Raw genomic sequence first — 17732 nt, forward strand, 5'->3', positions numbered from 1 at the left:
TTATTCCAAATTAACAAATAATAGGTCATTAAAATGAAGAAATAAACTTTTTTTAATAGAAATTTGTAACTTCATAATGAAAGCACATCAATTAGATGAGGTTAAATTTGATAGTGATTGAATGTGTAGAAGAAGCAAAGGGTGAAAGTGTAAAGTGAAAAGAAAAAACAGATGAAATTGTTTACGGAATGAGATTCTCCCATCTTTGAAGGAAAGATTTCCAATTTGAGGAGAATCCCACTACACTCGAAACCTATTCCTCTGATTTGGTAAGCAACAAACTTTTACTTACACGTCCATCCATTTATGGACAAATTTAGCACCAAACCTAAACCGCTAATTGCATCGATGATCTGAACAAATCTAAGGAGTTTGTCTAAGTATATTTTTTGAAACAACATAATTTTATCCAAACATTTAAGTCCTTTTTATCTGTCCATTTCCTGCAGTCACAACCCATAGTCCACAAAAATTATTGGACTGACCAAGAAGGGAAGTGATTCTTTAAATTTAAATTCTAAAATGTTGCAGGAAGTAAGGAATATCCACTGGTTACTTGACAACAGATTTACGTTTTAAATTCAATTTTACCTGTCCATGTCCTGCAGTCTCAATGTTTCATTTAAAAATAAGTTGCTTAATGCATGACAAACATTCCACTGGACCTGTTCAGCAAACGTTAGAATTTTTGTCATTGTGAAATATTTAGTGCCATAAAGACAAATGCACACGAAAGCAAACCTGACAGGATAAGGTAACTAAACTTCGCATGAAAAATCATACCTTCACATTTCCAGTTGTGATTCCAGAAATAAATGCCTGAACTATTCTCTCAAGAAAACTCGAATCGTAGAACGAAATCGTATCATTGAGTTTTTCTGATGTACATCCAGGATGCACTTTTGAATCACCCTTCGACAAGAGAACCTCAGAGTTATTAGCCACTGCATATAACCCTGAATTGCTTCTAGTCCTCTCACAGGGGGAAAGTAAACACGGAAACTTTATCAACCTTGAAAGATTTCCAAGAGCTCTGACAGCATTTGATTTAATCTAGTGGTACAAAAAATTGGAAACTACTACTGCATCAAGTGGCAAAAATCCATATACAATGTACTTTATACTAAAGACAAACAGATCAAATCTGTTGGTGCCTTTTAATCAAATGAAACTAAAACTCTGAAACCCCTAAATACCATAAAAATTTTGAAAAGAAAAGAAATTTGTTGGCAAAGTAATTCATAAAAAACAAGACAAATGCTACAAGTCTAGAGCTCCCCCAAGTGGCCTTGCATCCAGATTGTTTTTTGAAAAGGAAACAATAATATTTATTAAGAGACTAGCACTCAAAACATAATGAAACAAAATGAAAGAAAATATAGCAATTATAACCATTATGTCCTCTTAAATCACCAACTGATCCAAAAGCTTAAGCTAATAGGTGAAGGTAAATTTAATTATAATATCTCACTCTCCCCCTCACTTGTGGGCTTGAAATATGAAGAAAGACCCAACAAGTGGAAATCAATATAAATTGGGGAGGAAACAATGTTGCCGGGGTTTGAACACAGGACCTCCCTAGACCACCTGCTCTAATACCATCTTAAATCACCAATTGACCCAAAAACTTAAGTTAATGGGTGAAGATAAATTTAATTATAATATCTAACATGTCCAATTATAAGCATCCACATCGTCTTCTTTATTCAAAAGTAGACAAATTCCTCTTTAGACTCCGTGTTGGACAGAACTACATTACTTCCGAAAGGGGTTATCCTTTTTCCAGCCATCAAGTCTTCTTACTAGTTGGAAACCAATTTGGTATAAATTCAAAATCAGACTTATAGATGCCTTGATGGGGATAATTTGCCTTTTTTATAATAGTGTTGCAACTAAAAAAATCTCAACTGACCAAATAAACAACTAACCGCTAGTATACTAATCAGTTAGGACTAACAAACAGTGTAGACTAGTAACTAACTATTCCAGGATGTCACTTCACAATTCTGCAGATAGATGGCTTAGAATTTACATGCAATTCTTATTTCTTTTCCTTAGGGAGTGTGTATCCTTATCAATGTAACGTTTATTTATTTTTAGGAATGAAAATTGGCAATTACGTATAAAAGTTTAAAAAGAAGTTCTACAATAATAAATTAGCAAAGCCGAAGGTTTACCTTGTCTCCATCATTTGCTAGACGCAAACTGCTCTCAATTAATAGTGTTAATATATGAGAACGTTCTATTGAATCTAGAAAATAAAGAATTAAGTGTCAGAAAACCTTAACCCTATTAGTACATAACACTTGCAAGATTCCCAAAAGGTGAATTACAACTAGCCTGTTCCTATAAACCCACCTGTAGGCTGTCCTGAAGAAAAATCATCAAAAAAGCGCCGGATTGATTCGCATATATTTGCCAATGCCCAAGAGGCTGTCACTCTTACCTGAAATGTTTTAGGAATTATTTACATAAATAGATAATGAGAAACAGAATATATTGCACGCTGTTACCAACGGAGGTTCATAAAGGCAGTTACCGAAACCAAAGAATCACAAGTATTGATCTGTACAGCATGGATGAACTTGTCAAGAATTTCTGCACTGTATCATTTAGATAGTTAGAAAAGGTCCACTCACCGTTTCAAGATGAAGGTAATGAAGAAAACATAAATGTTTAGCACACCATTACTTTAGAAGCACCTTTGAGAAACTTGAGGGAAACATGATATGACACCAATGGCACGACAAGCAGCTGACCTCACTGAAGGCACCTTGTCATACACTGCAGCATTCACCTTTGAAATAAAGCACATAGCTGTTTGAAAAATGATTTTATCCACCAAAATAGTATTCAAGAGTAGACTTCGGTCTCGTCCAAATGAAAGCTTACCACTGAAGACAATATATAGTCCTCCTTTTCTTTAGGGAGAGAGGAGAAAACAGAGGAAGTAATACCCGCGAAACATGTAACAGATGCTGCTCTCACCTTCCATAGGAAAAGAAGGTTATGAATCAATACTAATAAAGGAAAACTCAACACCTTGCACTTCACAGGATGAAAGTATTTTATATTTTATAAAGTTAAAAAGGACAGAAATGTTATTAATTTATGAAACATTTAGGCAGGAGAATGGTTTTTCAAGGAAACCAAAGTGCCAGTAAGCCTCATCGTTGAAAGCTGTATTTACTGACGAAGAGATCAAGTATTCAGTATGCTGTTTCTGAATTACTGACTAACAAGTGTCCAGGCTCTGATGGTTTACAACTGAATTCTTTAAAAAGTTTTAGCACATTCTAAAATGTGACATTATGAGAGTATTCCAGTTTTGTTTTTTAGAATGGGATTATCGACGTTTCACTTAATGAAACCTATATTTGCCTTATTTCCAAGAGATCCTATTCCCGAGCAGTTAGTGACTATATACCCATCTGTCTTACCCCATGTCTCTACAAGAGTTCCCTCCAAAAGATTATAAAAGATTCTACCATCCACGTTCACTAAGAACCCATCCACTTTTATTGATGGTAGACAAATATCAGATTTTTCCCTCATTGTTAATGAGCTTGTTGATGAATGGAAAAAGAGGAAGAAGAAGGGATATCTCATTAAGCTTAACATTGAGTCCTCCTAAATAAGAAGGCTTTCGACAAAGTGAATTGGACTTTTCTAAATAATATTCTTGAGGCCAAAGGTTTCATTCAACTTTGGAGAAAATGGATAAGAATCACTTCGGCAAACGTCTCAATTCTCCTTAATGGTCGCTTGAGTGGGAAGTTTAATGCCTCCTTTGACAAGATGATCCTCTCTCATCTTTCCTTTTTATTCTTGTTATGGATTGTTTTAGTCAACTCATGATACAATCGACCTCAACAAAATATGTAAAGGGGTTTGACATGAGGCACTTACAATAATCCTTATTTTATTTTTTTTTTCTATATAAGAAATAACCTTTCATGGAGAATAAAATGAAAGAATACGTGGGAATCCAAAAAAACCAGCCCACAAAAAAAAACAGGGAGCGCCTCTCCCCTGGTGATCGTATTACGATTAATTTTCTCGATTGAGTAGGATTAGGATAACTTTCTTTGGTTTATTAGAATTAGGATTAGTTTCTTTTATTAATTAGGATTAGGATTAGTTTCTTTTTCAATTCTCTGTAAACAGAGTAGTTGTCTTCTTGTATTGATAACTTTTAATTCATAATAAATATTTTGATTTTATTATTGGAGATTTCTCTCCTTTTTCTCTCCTCGGCTACATCAAGTAGCTAGGTTGTATTTCCTTTTGTAGATTATGTTGAAAATAGGGTTATTAACCTAGGGGCATTTATGTAATTGTGTAGGCCCCTAGGGTTTCCTACTATCTATTTATACGTTGTGTTCCTGTGTATTCAGTGTATCAAATTAACTAATAAGAAAGATCTTCATATCATGGTTTTTCTTCCTGTACTAGGGTTTCCACGTAACTGTGCATTGTTATTCTCTTTTCTTCTTCTATATTTTAACATGGTATTAGAGCTAGGCGACGAAACCCTAGCCATTATGGAAGAGAACCAACCACAGTCGTCTTCAACCGATGGAACTTCAAGTTTTGACATGAAGACAGCCATTCGAGCAGCCGTGAAGGAATGTTTTCAAGCAACCCTACAGGAGTTGATTTTTGCCGTCCAACTGCAGTCGATGGGAGCCGCCGTGCCAGACAGAAGCCATGAATCAGATCGAGGCCAGTCGTGCCTTCGACGATCGGACAGAGACAAATCCGATCGAGCCCAACCGTGGGTGGCTGCCGACCGCACCGTTCAAATCCTCCACGCCAGGTCAGATCGATCGTCGTGGAGCCACGACTAGCACCTCGCTCGAGCATTCCAGCCAGTCAAACCAGAATCCAATCGAGCCATCCAGCCGCTCGAACCAGCTGGTGCCACCTCGTGCGTCAGGCAGATACGAGAACCACCTGCAGCCACCGACAACATCTTTCTAGCCATCAGTGGATACTCCTTTTCCGGCCACTTGTGGCTCAACCCAATGCCCAGATGATGTTAGACAATGGTTGGCATATCTCCAACAACAGATTTCAGACTTGGATACGATGTTCGGCGCAAATCCCCAACCGGTTCAACCAGTCTATTCAGAGAATCCGGTAAATTTGTTCTCTATTTTGCCAAATGTTTCTTATTTATCTGGCTCGATGATCAACTCTGCAGGATTTCTTGTACGAGAAAAATTAAATGGCCAAAATTATTTCTCTTGGTCCCAATCGATCAGAATGGCCTTAGAAGACATCACAAATTTGGGTACTTGACGGGGGAGATTCCGAAGTCGGTACTAGGCAATCCTCAAGAACGGATCTGGAAAGGGTAAGATTCGCTGTTACGCTCTGTCCTCGTGAATAGTATGGAACCTCAAATAGGTAGACCATTATTGTATGCTGCAATCGCCAAGTACATCTAGGAGGTTGCACGGGATTTATACTCAAAGAGACAGAATGCCTCTCGACTATATACACTTCACAAGCAGGTCCATGAATGCAAACAAGGGTCCATGGATGTGACATCATATTTTAACAAATTATAAATGCTTTGGCAAGAGATGGGCTTGTGTCGAGAGATTGTCTGGAACTGCATGCAAGACGGGGCTCAATACTTGAAAATTGAAGAAGCAAACCTTGTGTATGTTTTCTTGGCTGGATTAAATCCTAAATTCAATGGTGTCCGTAGTCGAATATTGGGCCAACGTCCTACACCTTCTCTCAGAGAAGTTTGCTTGAAATATGGCTGGAAAAGGATCAGTCATGTGCCATGAATAATCCTATTACTACAACTGATGCAGTTGCCTTCATTGCAAAGTCGCCCAGTGCTGATAGCAATAAAAAAACCCCCACCTGTGTGTGAGTACTGTAAGAAGCCTTGGCACACAAAGGACCAGTGTTGGAAATTACACGGGAGACATCCAAACAGTAGGCGACGACAATCTCATGACAAATCTAATACTAGTCGCTATAAAGCACCGACACTCCTAAGATGGCCAAGTGTCAATGTCGGACACGTGTCCGACACCGACACGCCTCCGACACGTGTCCGACACGCCAGTTTATTATTTTTTTAAATTTACGACACGATGGGGACACGGTTGGGACACGTCTGGGACACGACACTGCAAAATTAAAAAGAAAAAACAATGAAAGCTTATAAAACTAAAGTTAGTAGCCTAAAAGCATCAGCCCAAGCCCAAAACTTAAAAATATATTATTCCTTTCCACTTTTCTTTTCTTCAAAATATCAAAACTCTCGAGTCCCCACGCCCAAAACGCCACACCTCCACGCCCACTCGATTGACGACCGGCCACACCTCCACGCCCAAAACGTCACGCCCAAACCTCCACATCAGCGACTTCTCCACACGCAGACACGCCGGCAGCAACTTCTCCACACCCAAACTTCGTTCGGATTCTCCACGCCCAGATTCGCCGACAACTTCGCCACGCCCAAGAAGAATTCCTGAGTATTTCAAAGGAGAGACGAAAATGTGGGACATTGCTGGAGATTCATTTGATTCATTTGAAGATGCGGGAATGCTTGAAGTAGCTAGTTTATCTTTGGACGAACCAGAATTGGAAGCTATAGTTTTTACTGACGATGGTGATCAGAATGAAGCTTCGAGTGGTTAAGAGGACATTGGACAAGAATGAAGAAAATATGGCTTGGCTTCTTCAATTCTATTTTGTGGTTTTGTAACTTTTGTGGTGTTCAACTAATTACTAAAACTTGTTATAACTTATGACATTGGACCGTTTGTCATCTTATCTATGATTGTATGGTTGTTAATGATGTTTTTAAATGGAATATTTCCAAATATGTTTATTTCAAGACATATATTTAATTTTTTTAATAAAAAAAATTGTGTCCCCGACGTGTCGTATCCTACTTTTTTTTAAATTGGCGTTTCGCCGTATCGGTGTCGTCGTGTCACGTGTCGGTGTCCGTGCTTCTTAGACTGGTCGTGCCCTAGTGAGTGACTCAACAGATGAACATACTCAGAAGCATTCTTCTGTTGACAGTAAGAACAGTTTGAGTACGGTTGGGGTGACTACTATTGCACAATCAGGTAATTTTCCTTCATTTGGCCTTATTAGTATAAATGGTAAAAAAACCTTGGATTGTGGGCTCAAGGGCCACAAATCATCTTACCAGCTCTTCAGATTTGTTTATTTCTTACAACCCAAGTGCTAGAAATGAGCGTATTCGAATTGCAGATGGGTCTTTTGCCCTTGTTGCAGGGAAAGGCCATATCTCCCCGTTTGACAATTTAGTTTTGCGTGATACTTTGCATGTACCTAAAATCTCTTATAACCTGTTGTCTGTTAGTAAAATTATAAGGGATCTGAAATGAAAGGCAATTTTCTCACCTGACTCCATTTTATTTCAAGATCTAAAATCGGGGATGACGATGCCCGGCACGATAGGGGACTCTATTTCCTTTCTGAAGATGCTTCCTCTAGAGATGATCATTGAACTGGGTTTATGTCACTAAATTTTTCTGTTTCTGAAAATGACTTTATGTTGTGGCATTTCCGTTTAGGACATCCAAATTTTCAATATATGAAGTATTTGTTTCCGCATTTATTTCGCAATGTTAATACTTCCTCTTTAAATTGTGATGTGTGTATTTGTGCCAAGCAAAGTCGTGTTCCTTTTCGATCTCAGTCTTATAAACCCTCGAGTCCTTTTACTCTTGTTCATAGTGATGTTTGAGGTCCCTCACCTATTACCACTTCCACTGGTAAACGTTAGTATGTCATGTTTATAGACGACCACACCCACCTTACTTGGGTCTTCCTCCTCACTGACAAATCTGAGGTGTCATCCATTTTCCAACAATTTTATACAACTGTTGAGACTCAGTTCAATGTGAAGATTGGAATTTTATGGAGTGATAATGGGTGAGAATTCTTTAACACCTCCTTCAGGGATTTTCTTGTCTCTAAGGGAATTGTCCACCAGAGCTCGTATGCTTAGACTCCGCAATAGAATGGAGTAGCTGAGCGGAAAAATCGTCATTTGGTGGAAGTAGCCCGGTCTCTTATGTTATCTGCCACTCTTCCGTCATATCTATGGGGGGATGTCGTTCTTACTGCCGCCTATCTCATTAATCGGATGCCCTCTCATGTTCTTAACCTTCATACTCCCTTGGATCTGTTTAAAGAGTCCTTCCCAACCACTCGGTTAATCTTCGATGTTCCCCTTCGGGTCTTTGGTTGTGTTTCCTTTGTTCATTTCCATGGTCTAAACCGCACAAAATTTACTCCTCGTGCTCAGAAGTGTGTCTTTGTTGGATATCCATTTCATCAACGTGGATATAAGTGCTATCATCCGTCATCTCGTAAATACTGTGTCTCCATGGACGTCACCTTCCTCGAGATCAGCCGTTCTTTCCTGTTAGTCATCTTCAAGGGGAGAACATGAGTGAAGAGACTAACTGGTCCTCTTATGCTATTCACTTAGAGTCAGCTCCTATTTATATTTCGTCTGAGCCTAGTTCTGAGCATGATGACCCGATCTTTCCTACCAACCAAGTTCCTTGGAAAACTTACTATAGGAAGAATCTCATAAAGGAAGCAGTGTCACCTGTCAAACCGGAACCGCTGGCTCCAGTACATGAGTGAGACCCGCTATCAGATCCAGGTATGTATATTCCTGAAACTAATGATGCTGATTTGTGTATGGAGACTGACAAATGCAGGCAGGATAAGGGCGAAGGAAGTGGTAATACTGAAAGTATGGCAAAAGAGGAGACCGCTGAGAATGAAATGATTCTAGTTAATGATGATGTAAAGGATACTACTGAAATACCTGATACATAGATAGCCGATCATGGTGAGAAGCAGGAGAGTTGAAGGATCGTGATGCCTCGCTCGATCTTCCTATAGCTCTGAGGAAAGACACTCGTTCATGTACTAAATATCCTATGCATAATTGCATGACGTATAGTAATCTGGCACCCGAGTTCAAAGTGTTCACTACCAGTCTGGACACTGTGATGGTTCCGAATGACATAAGTGTTGCGATGGAAAAACCAGAATGGCGATCTGCTGTTATGGAAGAAATGAGAGCTCTCGAGAAGAATGGAACGTGGGAACAGGTGGTTCTACCTGAAGGGCACAAGACAGTTGGATGCAAATTGGTGTTTACTATAAAATACAAGTCAGATGGGACGATTGATCAGTACAAGGCTAGACTTGCTGCAAGAGGCTTCACTCAAGACCTATGGAGTAGACTACTCTGAAACCTTTTCTCCCGTGGCCAAACTAAACACTATTCGAGTGCTTTTGTTAGTTTCCGTAAATAAGGATTGGCCCCTACACCAATTTGATGTTAAAAATGCGTTTCTGAATGGGGAACTTGAAGAAGAAGTCTATATGAGTCCTCCTCCTAGATTCGAGAGTCAGTTCAAAAACAAGGCGTGCAGATTGAGAAAGTCGCTATATGGGTTGAAACAATCTCCAAGGGCCTAGTTTGACAGATTCACAACCTTTGTGAAAGCATAGGGGTATGTTCAGGGGCATTCTGATCACACTCTATTTACAAAAAGGTCAAGAACAGGGAAGATACCTGTTCTTATTGTCTACGTTGATGACATTGTTTTATCTGGGGATGATGATGCTGAGATCATGAGGCTCAAAACAAAGATGGCTGAAGAATTTGAAATTAAAGATCTCGGTAAGCTAAGATACTTTTGGGAATGGAAGTGGCTCGATTAAAGGAAAGTATCTCAGTTTCTCAACGAAAATACACTTTGGACTCACTAAAGGAAACAGGCATGACTGGGTGTAAACCTGTTGACACACAAGTAGAGTACCATGCGAAGCTTAGGGAGAAAAATGATAGAGTTCCTATTAATAAAGAGAGGTATCAGTGGTTAGTCGAGAAGTTGATCTACTTGTCTCACCCAAGGCCAGATATTTCGTATGTAGTAGGTGTTGTCAGCCAGTTTATGTAGGCTCCCTGTGAGGATCATATGACAGCAGTTGAACGTATCCTTCGGTACCTGAAAGGAACTCCTGGCAAGGGACTGATGTTCAGAAAGTCCGATAAACGATTTGTTGAAGCCTACACTGATTCTGACTGGGCAGGTTCTGTTGTTGACAGAAAGTCGACGTTTGGGTATTGTACGTTTGTCCGGGGTAATCTAGTCACCTGGAGAAGTAGGAAACAAGGAGTCGTTGCTAGATGTAGTGTTGAGGCTGAGTATAGGGCCATGAGTCTGGAGATATGTGAAGAAATCAGGTTGAAGAAAGTGTTATCAGATCTCCAACAAGATAATAAGCTTCCAATGAAATTGTTTTGTGACAACAAAGCGGCCATCAGTATTGCAAATAACCCGGTTCAACATGACAGAACTAAACACGTAGAGATTGACAGACATTTCATTAAGGAGAGACTGGACAGTGGAAATATATGCATCCCTCATATTTCTTCAAATTAGCAAGTTGCAGATGTGTTTACAAAGGGGTTACTAAGACAGAGCTTTGACTATTGTATAAGCAAGTTGGGCCTTGTTGATATCTATGCCCCAACTTGAGGGGGAGTGTTGAAAATAGGGTTATTAACCTAGGGGCATTTATGTAATTGTGTAGGTCCCTAGGGTTTCCTACTGTCTATTTATACGTTGTGTCCCTGTGTATTCAGTGTATCAGATTAACTAATAAGAAAGATCTTTATATCATGGTTTTTCTCCCTGTACTAAGATTTCCATGTAACTGTGCGTTGTTATTCTCTTTTCTTCTTCTATATTTTAACAGATTATATAATCTCTTTTTCAATAGCTATCAAATAATTCTAGGAGTCCAACTAGTTCCTTCTTAGCATAGTCTAAGGTGTATATTTATTTTACTTACAGAACAACAAAACGTCATAGAGCAGCGCCTGCATGTGTATGATGGTTTTATTGAACATTGTTCCGTAATATTTTCATATATAACATAATATTTGAATAAGAATAAGGGAAAGTTTGGTCTACCATAGCAGAAGTATGCACCAAACTCCTTGGTAAATACTTCTCGATCACCTCACACCACTGCTTCATTCCTGCGCATACCTCCTCTGGACTGTGAATAGTTTCATCTAAATTCTTTAATTCGTAAGATGGAGCTGACGAGACCTTCTTCATTCTTATGCATTCCAAAGTAAATGGGGAATCAAGTAGGCTATCATCTAAAAGGTCCTCCGTGCCTTTGAACCCGGATATTGCTCGAAGACACTCATCCAAAACCTGACAGCATTGGAAAGAGGAAGGAAATTGACATGCAAAAGAGACAGAGTAACTCTTAAACATCAATTTGATGTACCTGAATTTATGAGTTTGGCGATTATATTCCCTATTAGATATTTGCTAAAAGAGAGAATTACAAATGATCAGGAAAGTTTTTCCATTATATAATTGATGAACACCAAAGGTTTGTTAAAAATAATAAACACCAAAGTCTAATGACCTTGCACATTTCTTTCACTTTTTCCTAGGCCTCTATAGAAAACTGATAGGACCACAGTCATTCCTTCTCCATGGTAAACTACCTGTTATTATACATGTGGATAACTTTATCGTTGCTATTAAAAACTATGAATAAAAAATCCACAAGGTCAAGGGACCAGTTGGCCGAGGACTTTTTTTCAGAATATTACATAATACTAAGGTGGAGTGATTCAAATCTTTGGCCTTTTAGATAAGTAGAGATTTTATCACTAAGATATGCTCTAGTTGGTACTTCAAGTCAATCATTAACAAGAATCCTATTAAATAACACATGCAGACAGACAATTCTCGGAAAATTGAGATAGCTAAAAAACACTCTTGGAGAACACTACTTCAAGACCCATAATTTACTTCTTCTAAAAGAAAAAAAGACCAATAATTTACTGTTTGAAGATCCACGAAAGAAATAAATAGATCTACAAGAAGTAAAAAGAAAATCTTGAAGTATAAAGGTGTAACCTAGAAAAACAAGAAAAAGAAAATTAAAAGATATTATTTGTTGTATTAAATTTTAGAAGGAAAACAATAAATAAGACTCTCAGGACCAATATAAATACTTTTGCATGATCTAAAGAAAATGAAGTAAAAGTTATGGTTGCAAACTAACGCAGCAAACAATAGTATTGTCATCATGAAGTTATCGCATGATGGTATGATACAAAGGTATCACATGTATTCATTTTGGCTCCTAATTAAACTGTTGGACTTTTAATTCTGCACAGACTGTTGAATGCTAGTCGCATTATTCTTTGAACTTTGTTAACCTTGCATAAGTAATAGTAATTGACAAGTCAAAGACATGAAAGAGAATTTTACCTTGACAGCGGCTATTATAACTTTTTCTCCAATAATTCCGACGCTGTTTCTGGACTGCACCCCCCACTGCCCCGTAGAAACTTCAGGAGCAGCTTCATGTAGAAAGTTGGAAACAACTGACGAAACTTGTTCCCAGAAAGCAAACATGATATGTGGATAATTGTGAGATACAGCTTTTAAGGCCTGCAACAACACAAATCTCATATATAGTCTCAACCATCCATTCTATGAAATTCTCCAGAAAAAGTTATCATTCCATTAAAATCTGACTGATTAAACAACCCGATAGCTTTGATGAACCATTTACAAATATTCTGGATCTCAAAAACTGAAGAGCTACATCCTATGCATTTACATACTTCACAATGCCGTCACATTGCGCAAATTATTGATTATGCATTCATAAGTTAAATGTTGAAATGATTCCTTAAATAATATACCCAATGCATTCTCTGCCAGGAAAAATAGACATTCAAAAAAATGAAAGATAAGGCATGACAATACATATATGAAGACATGTGAACAGAACTAGGTGCTCGAGAAAGAAAAGCTGGAAGAATAATAAAACCGGTGGTCAGACAAATAAACTGAAGAAAACTTTCGATATAATATTACCTGAAGAGCCTCAATGCATATGGTTGGGTTGGTTAGTTGCTCAGAGTATTGAAGTAATATGACAAGAACACTGTTACCCTTTTGAGCTACACAGAGACAAATAAACAAAAAACAAAATCACGTGGATATCAAGGAAGTTGATTAAAGAAACTCAAAGTATTTTATGTGATTTCTTCAAAATGATCAACCATAGACAAGAACTATAAACATTAAAAGTTTGAGAGAATCAAAATAATGTATTTCATCCACTAAAGATATATATATAAGTGTACAAGATATATAAAGACAATATAAAGGATAATATGACTAATATATTTATAATAAATATGTCTCATTCACTAAAGAGATATATATATACAAGTGTATAAGGGTAACCTAAGTAAGAGAAAATAAAAAGACAGTATGTCTTGTATATTTACAATAAAACCAACTAATATAAGCATTATAACACTCCCCTCAAGTTGGAGAATATACGTTAATCACGCCTAACTTGCTAGAGAGACAACCTATATGTGCTCCATTTATGTTTACATGAAGATATCTCCTAACTGCTCTCTAGTTTTCACATATCATGTGGATACTAAACCTTGTTGTATTTTCTACGTACAAAATGATAGTCGACATCAATGTGTTTCGTAGTTGCTTGATTGTCTTTCTTTTTTCTTTTTTTTTTTTTTTTTTTTTTTTTTTTTTTTTTGATATCCATAGTTGCTTGATTATCATACCACAATTTGATCGATGTTGTAATATCAAACCCCAATTAAATAAGAATTTGATATATCCACACTAATTCAAACACATATTGTGTGATTTCTTCTTTTTATTCTAATCCAACTTTTGAATGTGACAACACATTTTGTTTCTCTCTCTTTCACGAAACCAATTTGATCTTTTATCTACCTCTTAATTCTTGCCCAATTAGAATCTGGAAAGCATTCAATGTTAGTATGATCATAACCCTTATAAAATAAAACACGCTCTGGGTGAGCCTTCAAATAACATGAAATTTGTTCCAATGCAACCCATTGGTCAACTATAGGAGAAAATATACACTGGTTCACAACACTCACCGAATAAGTTGTGTTACTAGGGTACTACATGGCTTAGCTCCTAACTTCCCTATTGTGGTCTGAGTCAACAAGTCAAGTACATGTTTTTGTCTGCAATAACATGATTCCCTCATTCCTTATTACCTCAATTCCTAGGAAGTATTTCAGCATTCCTAAATCTTTTGTATATGTTGAATATAGAAAGTCTTATCCTTTCCCCCTTTTTGGAATATTATTTTGTAATTAGTGTTCATTCCTTTCCTGTAATATTTTTTCCTTATTTCCAATCATATTACCGTTGATTATCTTTGCTATATTTGGCTATCATCAATGTATATATTAGGACAATACTCATTTGTGAAGATATGAGAAAAATTTCAGAATATTCAAATTATCAACATGGTATCAGAGCCATCTCTGTGCACTTTCATAGGTTTCACGTCAAAAATCCTAGTAAAGAAATACAGAGCATTGAAACTTCAATCAACATACCAATTCATTTAAAGGTGTGCATCAGAAAAACTCTATCTATGAACGGGAGCTTCATGTCCAAAGCAAATCCGTGAGGAATCATCCAAAAAGGAAGAAAATTGAAGCCAAGCTTCACGTCCGAAGCAAATCACAGCCGATCAAAACCCTCTGAAATAGATTGGCCAAGAATCGTAGATTGAAGTTCTGACTAAGCAACAAAAAGCTAGGGTTCCTCATCGTGGGACAACCGGGTCGTTGGGTCACGTGTATCCGACCGGGTCGAACACCTCCAAGTCGTGGGCTGAGTCTGTGCGGCTGAGACGGGTCGTGGGCCAACTTCATTATGATTCTAGGTCTAATTCCGCGTCGTGGGTTGTGAATCAGGTTCGCAGCGCAGGTCCGGGTCAGTTTTTTCTTTTTGGGTCTGGACACACCATTCTTCCTTATTTTCAGATCTGGGCCCAATTGTTTTCAATTTCCGGCCCTGGACATTCCATATTCATTTTTTATATAATTTCAGATCATTTTTCATCAAGCTTCGGGTCTATGAGAACGTATTTTCCTGTTTTTTCCTTTGTTGCAAGGAATATTTGGGTAAGTGGTAAATATCTTCCTTTACAGAATTGAACATTCTAATATGACATCTATGAATACTAACAGTACAGAAGGGACCATTCTTCCAATTACTAATCACAAACTAAATGAAAGGAATTATCTCCCTTGGTCACAATCTGTTATGATGTTTATATGTGGAGAGGGAAAGGAAGATTATCTATCAAGCGAAAATCCCATCCTAGACCAAGTTGATTCAAAATACAAGACATGGAAAGCTGAAAATAGTATGGTTATGTCATGGCTAATAGACTCCATGACGACAGAAATTGGTGAAGGATTTCTACTTTTCTCGACTGCAAGCAACATCTAGGAAGCAGCTCGTGAAACCTATTACGACCAAGAAAATACAGCGGAATCATTTGAAATTGAAGGCAAAATTCACGAGATACGGCAAAGGGAATGCAAGTTACTCAATATTTCATCCAAATGTCGTCTTTGGCAGCAGCTTGATATATTTGAAAGCCACAAATGGGATGCACTACATATGGAGATACATACAAAAAGATAGTTGAGAAGAAACAAGTGATCAAATTTCTTCTCGGACTTAATATAAAGAATTAGGTGAGGTACGTAGTAGAATCTTAGCTATTAAACCCTTACCTAACATTAGAGAAGTTTTTGTAGAAGTAAGAAGAGAAGAAAGTAGGAAGAAACTAATGTTAGGAATATCCACAAGCTCCGAACCTGAAGGATCGGCTTTAATTGCCCGAAATCTTGGTAATGAGGTACGTATAAATGCTCATGATAACAGCTACAATCAAAATCAGAACTACACCGAAACTGATAATCAACAACGAAAACCAAGACTATGGTGTGAGCATTGCAGAAAACCAGGACACCCTAAAGAAGTGTGTTGGGATATTCATGGCAAACCTCCAGATTGGAAGCCAAACAAGGGAGCGGGCGATAGACATGGAAAGGCCTACCAAGCAAGTGCAACAACTGAACGTAACATTACCCCTGAAAATAATGTGTTTACCAAGGAGCAATTGGATCTTCTCTAAAAACTCTTTGGTCAACCCAAATCTACTAAAAAAGGATCAGAAACAAGTGTGACTACAGTTGCACAATCAAGTAACTTCCTATATGCCCTTAATGCATCTAAAGAAAATTGTAATACTTGGATTATTGATTCAGGAGCTTCAAATCACATGATAGGTGATATCTAACTTTTAACTAATTATGTCCACTGTAGCAGTCAATCTACTGTAAAAATTGTTGATGGTACCTATTCTAAAGTAATGGAAACTGGCAATGTTTTTATCTCTAAAGACTTTATGTTAGAAAATGTGTTACATGTTCCTAAATTTAGATGCAATCTTCTTTCCATAAGCAAACTAACACTTACAAAAGGGTGCATTGTGACTTTCCACTCACATAATTGCATATTGCAGCATTTGAATTCAAGGAAGGCTATTGGCAATGCTAAGGAATACTTGGGACTCTACATATTAAATGCTTCCAATTTTCATGTCAAGGAGTCAGAACTTAGCAAATCTACTTTTGTTGTTTCTAAGGACAATTATGATAGTACAATACTCCTATCGAAAGTATATCCTTGATCTCTTAACGGAAACTGGTATGCTTGGATGTAAGGCCGCTAATACTCCTATCGACACAAATCATCAGATAAGCAAAGAAAACAAAATGGTTAACAAAGATCGGTATCAAAGACTAGTTGGAAAACTAATTTACCTAACTCACACCAGACCTGATATCTGTTTTGCAGTAAGCTTTGTAAGTTAGTTTATGAACAATCCAACTGAAGAAAACATGCAAGCAGTTTATAGAATACTCGGGTACTTGAAAGGAACTCCAAGAGAATGACTGTACTTCAAGAAATCTGAGAAAAGAAACATTGAAGTACTCACAGATTCTGATTGGGCAAGCTCAAAAATAGACAGAAGATCTATAACTAGATACTGTGCCTTTGTTTGGGGAAACCTGGTCACTTGGCGAAGCAAGAAACACGCAGTCGTATCTAGGAGTAGTGCTGAAGCTGAACTAAGGGCACTCGCCCAAGGAATATATGAAGGAATCTGGCTCAAAAGCATCCTATCAGAACTTTAAATCATATCAAAAGAACCAATGGAGGTACATTGTGACAATCCAGCTACTATAAGTTGCCAAAGATCCGGTCTATCATGATCGCATAAAGCATGTGGATATTGACCGACACTTTATCAAAGAGAGAATAGAAAACAAAAGTGTCTCGTTTAACTACATACCCACCAAGATGCAGATTGCTAACATTCTCACAAAAGCTCTATCCAAAAACACTTTTGAAGTCTTAAAGGCCAAGGTGGACTTAATCAACATATACAATCCAGCTTGAGGGGGAGTGTTGAATATAGAAAGTCATTCTCCTTTCCCCCTTCTTTGGAATATTATTTTGTAATTAATGTTCATTCCTTTCTTGTAATATTTTTTTCCTTATTTTCAATCATATTATCGTTGATTATCTTTGCCATATTTGGCTAACATTAGTGTATATATTAGGACAATACCTATTTGTAAAGATATGAGAAAAATTTCAGAATATTCAAATTATCAACAGTATACAATTGATTATGGAGAAAGGTCTAGTTCTTATGGCGTGGAGACGATGGGTCAATCCATGGATTTTCCTTCCTTT

The 17732-nt window shown here is 37.5% G+C and overlaps 1 protein-coding gene across 4 annotated transcripts in view; it reads right to left on the reverse strand.

Moving 5' to 3' along the window:
- Window positions 1–17732, reverse strand: part of LOC120068002 (ARM repeat superfamily protein) — a 67669-nt gene that overhangs the window by 3998 nt on the left and 45939 nt on the right. For 2 of the 4 annotated variants that reach the window (XR_005479066.2, XM_039019660.2), the window contains exons 14-23: window positions 12963–13048; window positions 12348–12530; window positions 11019–11270; window positions 2893–2988; window positions 2703–2797; window positions 2540–2603; window positions 2359–2446; window positions 2178–2251; window positions 784–1053; window positions 592–665 (exon numbers count right to left, since the gene is read on the reverse strand). Coding sequence is in view for 2 of the 4 variants with exons in the window: in XM_039019660.2 (XP_038875588.1) it covers window positions 592–665; window positions 784–1053; window positions 2178–2251; window positions 2359–2446; window positions 2540–2603; window positions 2703–2797; window positions 2893–2988; window positions 11019–11270; window positions 12348–12530; window positions 12963–13048 (1282 nt within the window). In the remaining 2 variants the exon portion in view is untranslated. The remainder of the gene's footprint in view (window positions 1–591; window positions 666–783; window positions 1054–2177; window positions 2252–2358; window positions 2447–2539; window positions 2604–2702; window positions 2798–2892; window positions 2989–11018; window positions 11271–12347; window positions 12531–12962; window positions 13049–17732) is intronic. The other 2 variants (XR_016525305.1, XM_090308266.1) reach the window with 1 other exon arrangement.

The sequence above is a fragment of the Benincasa hispida genome, chromosome 12 (assembly GCF_027475165.1).
Source record: "Benincasa hispida cultivar pf3 chromosome 12, pf3_genome.v1.1, whole genome shotgun sequence".
NCBI classification, from domain to species: Eukaryota; Viridiplantae; Streptophyta; class Magnoliopsida; order Cucurbitales; family Cucurbitaceae; genus Benincasa; species Benincasa hispida.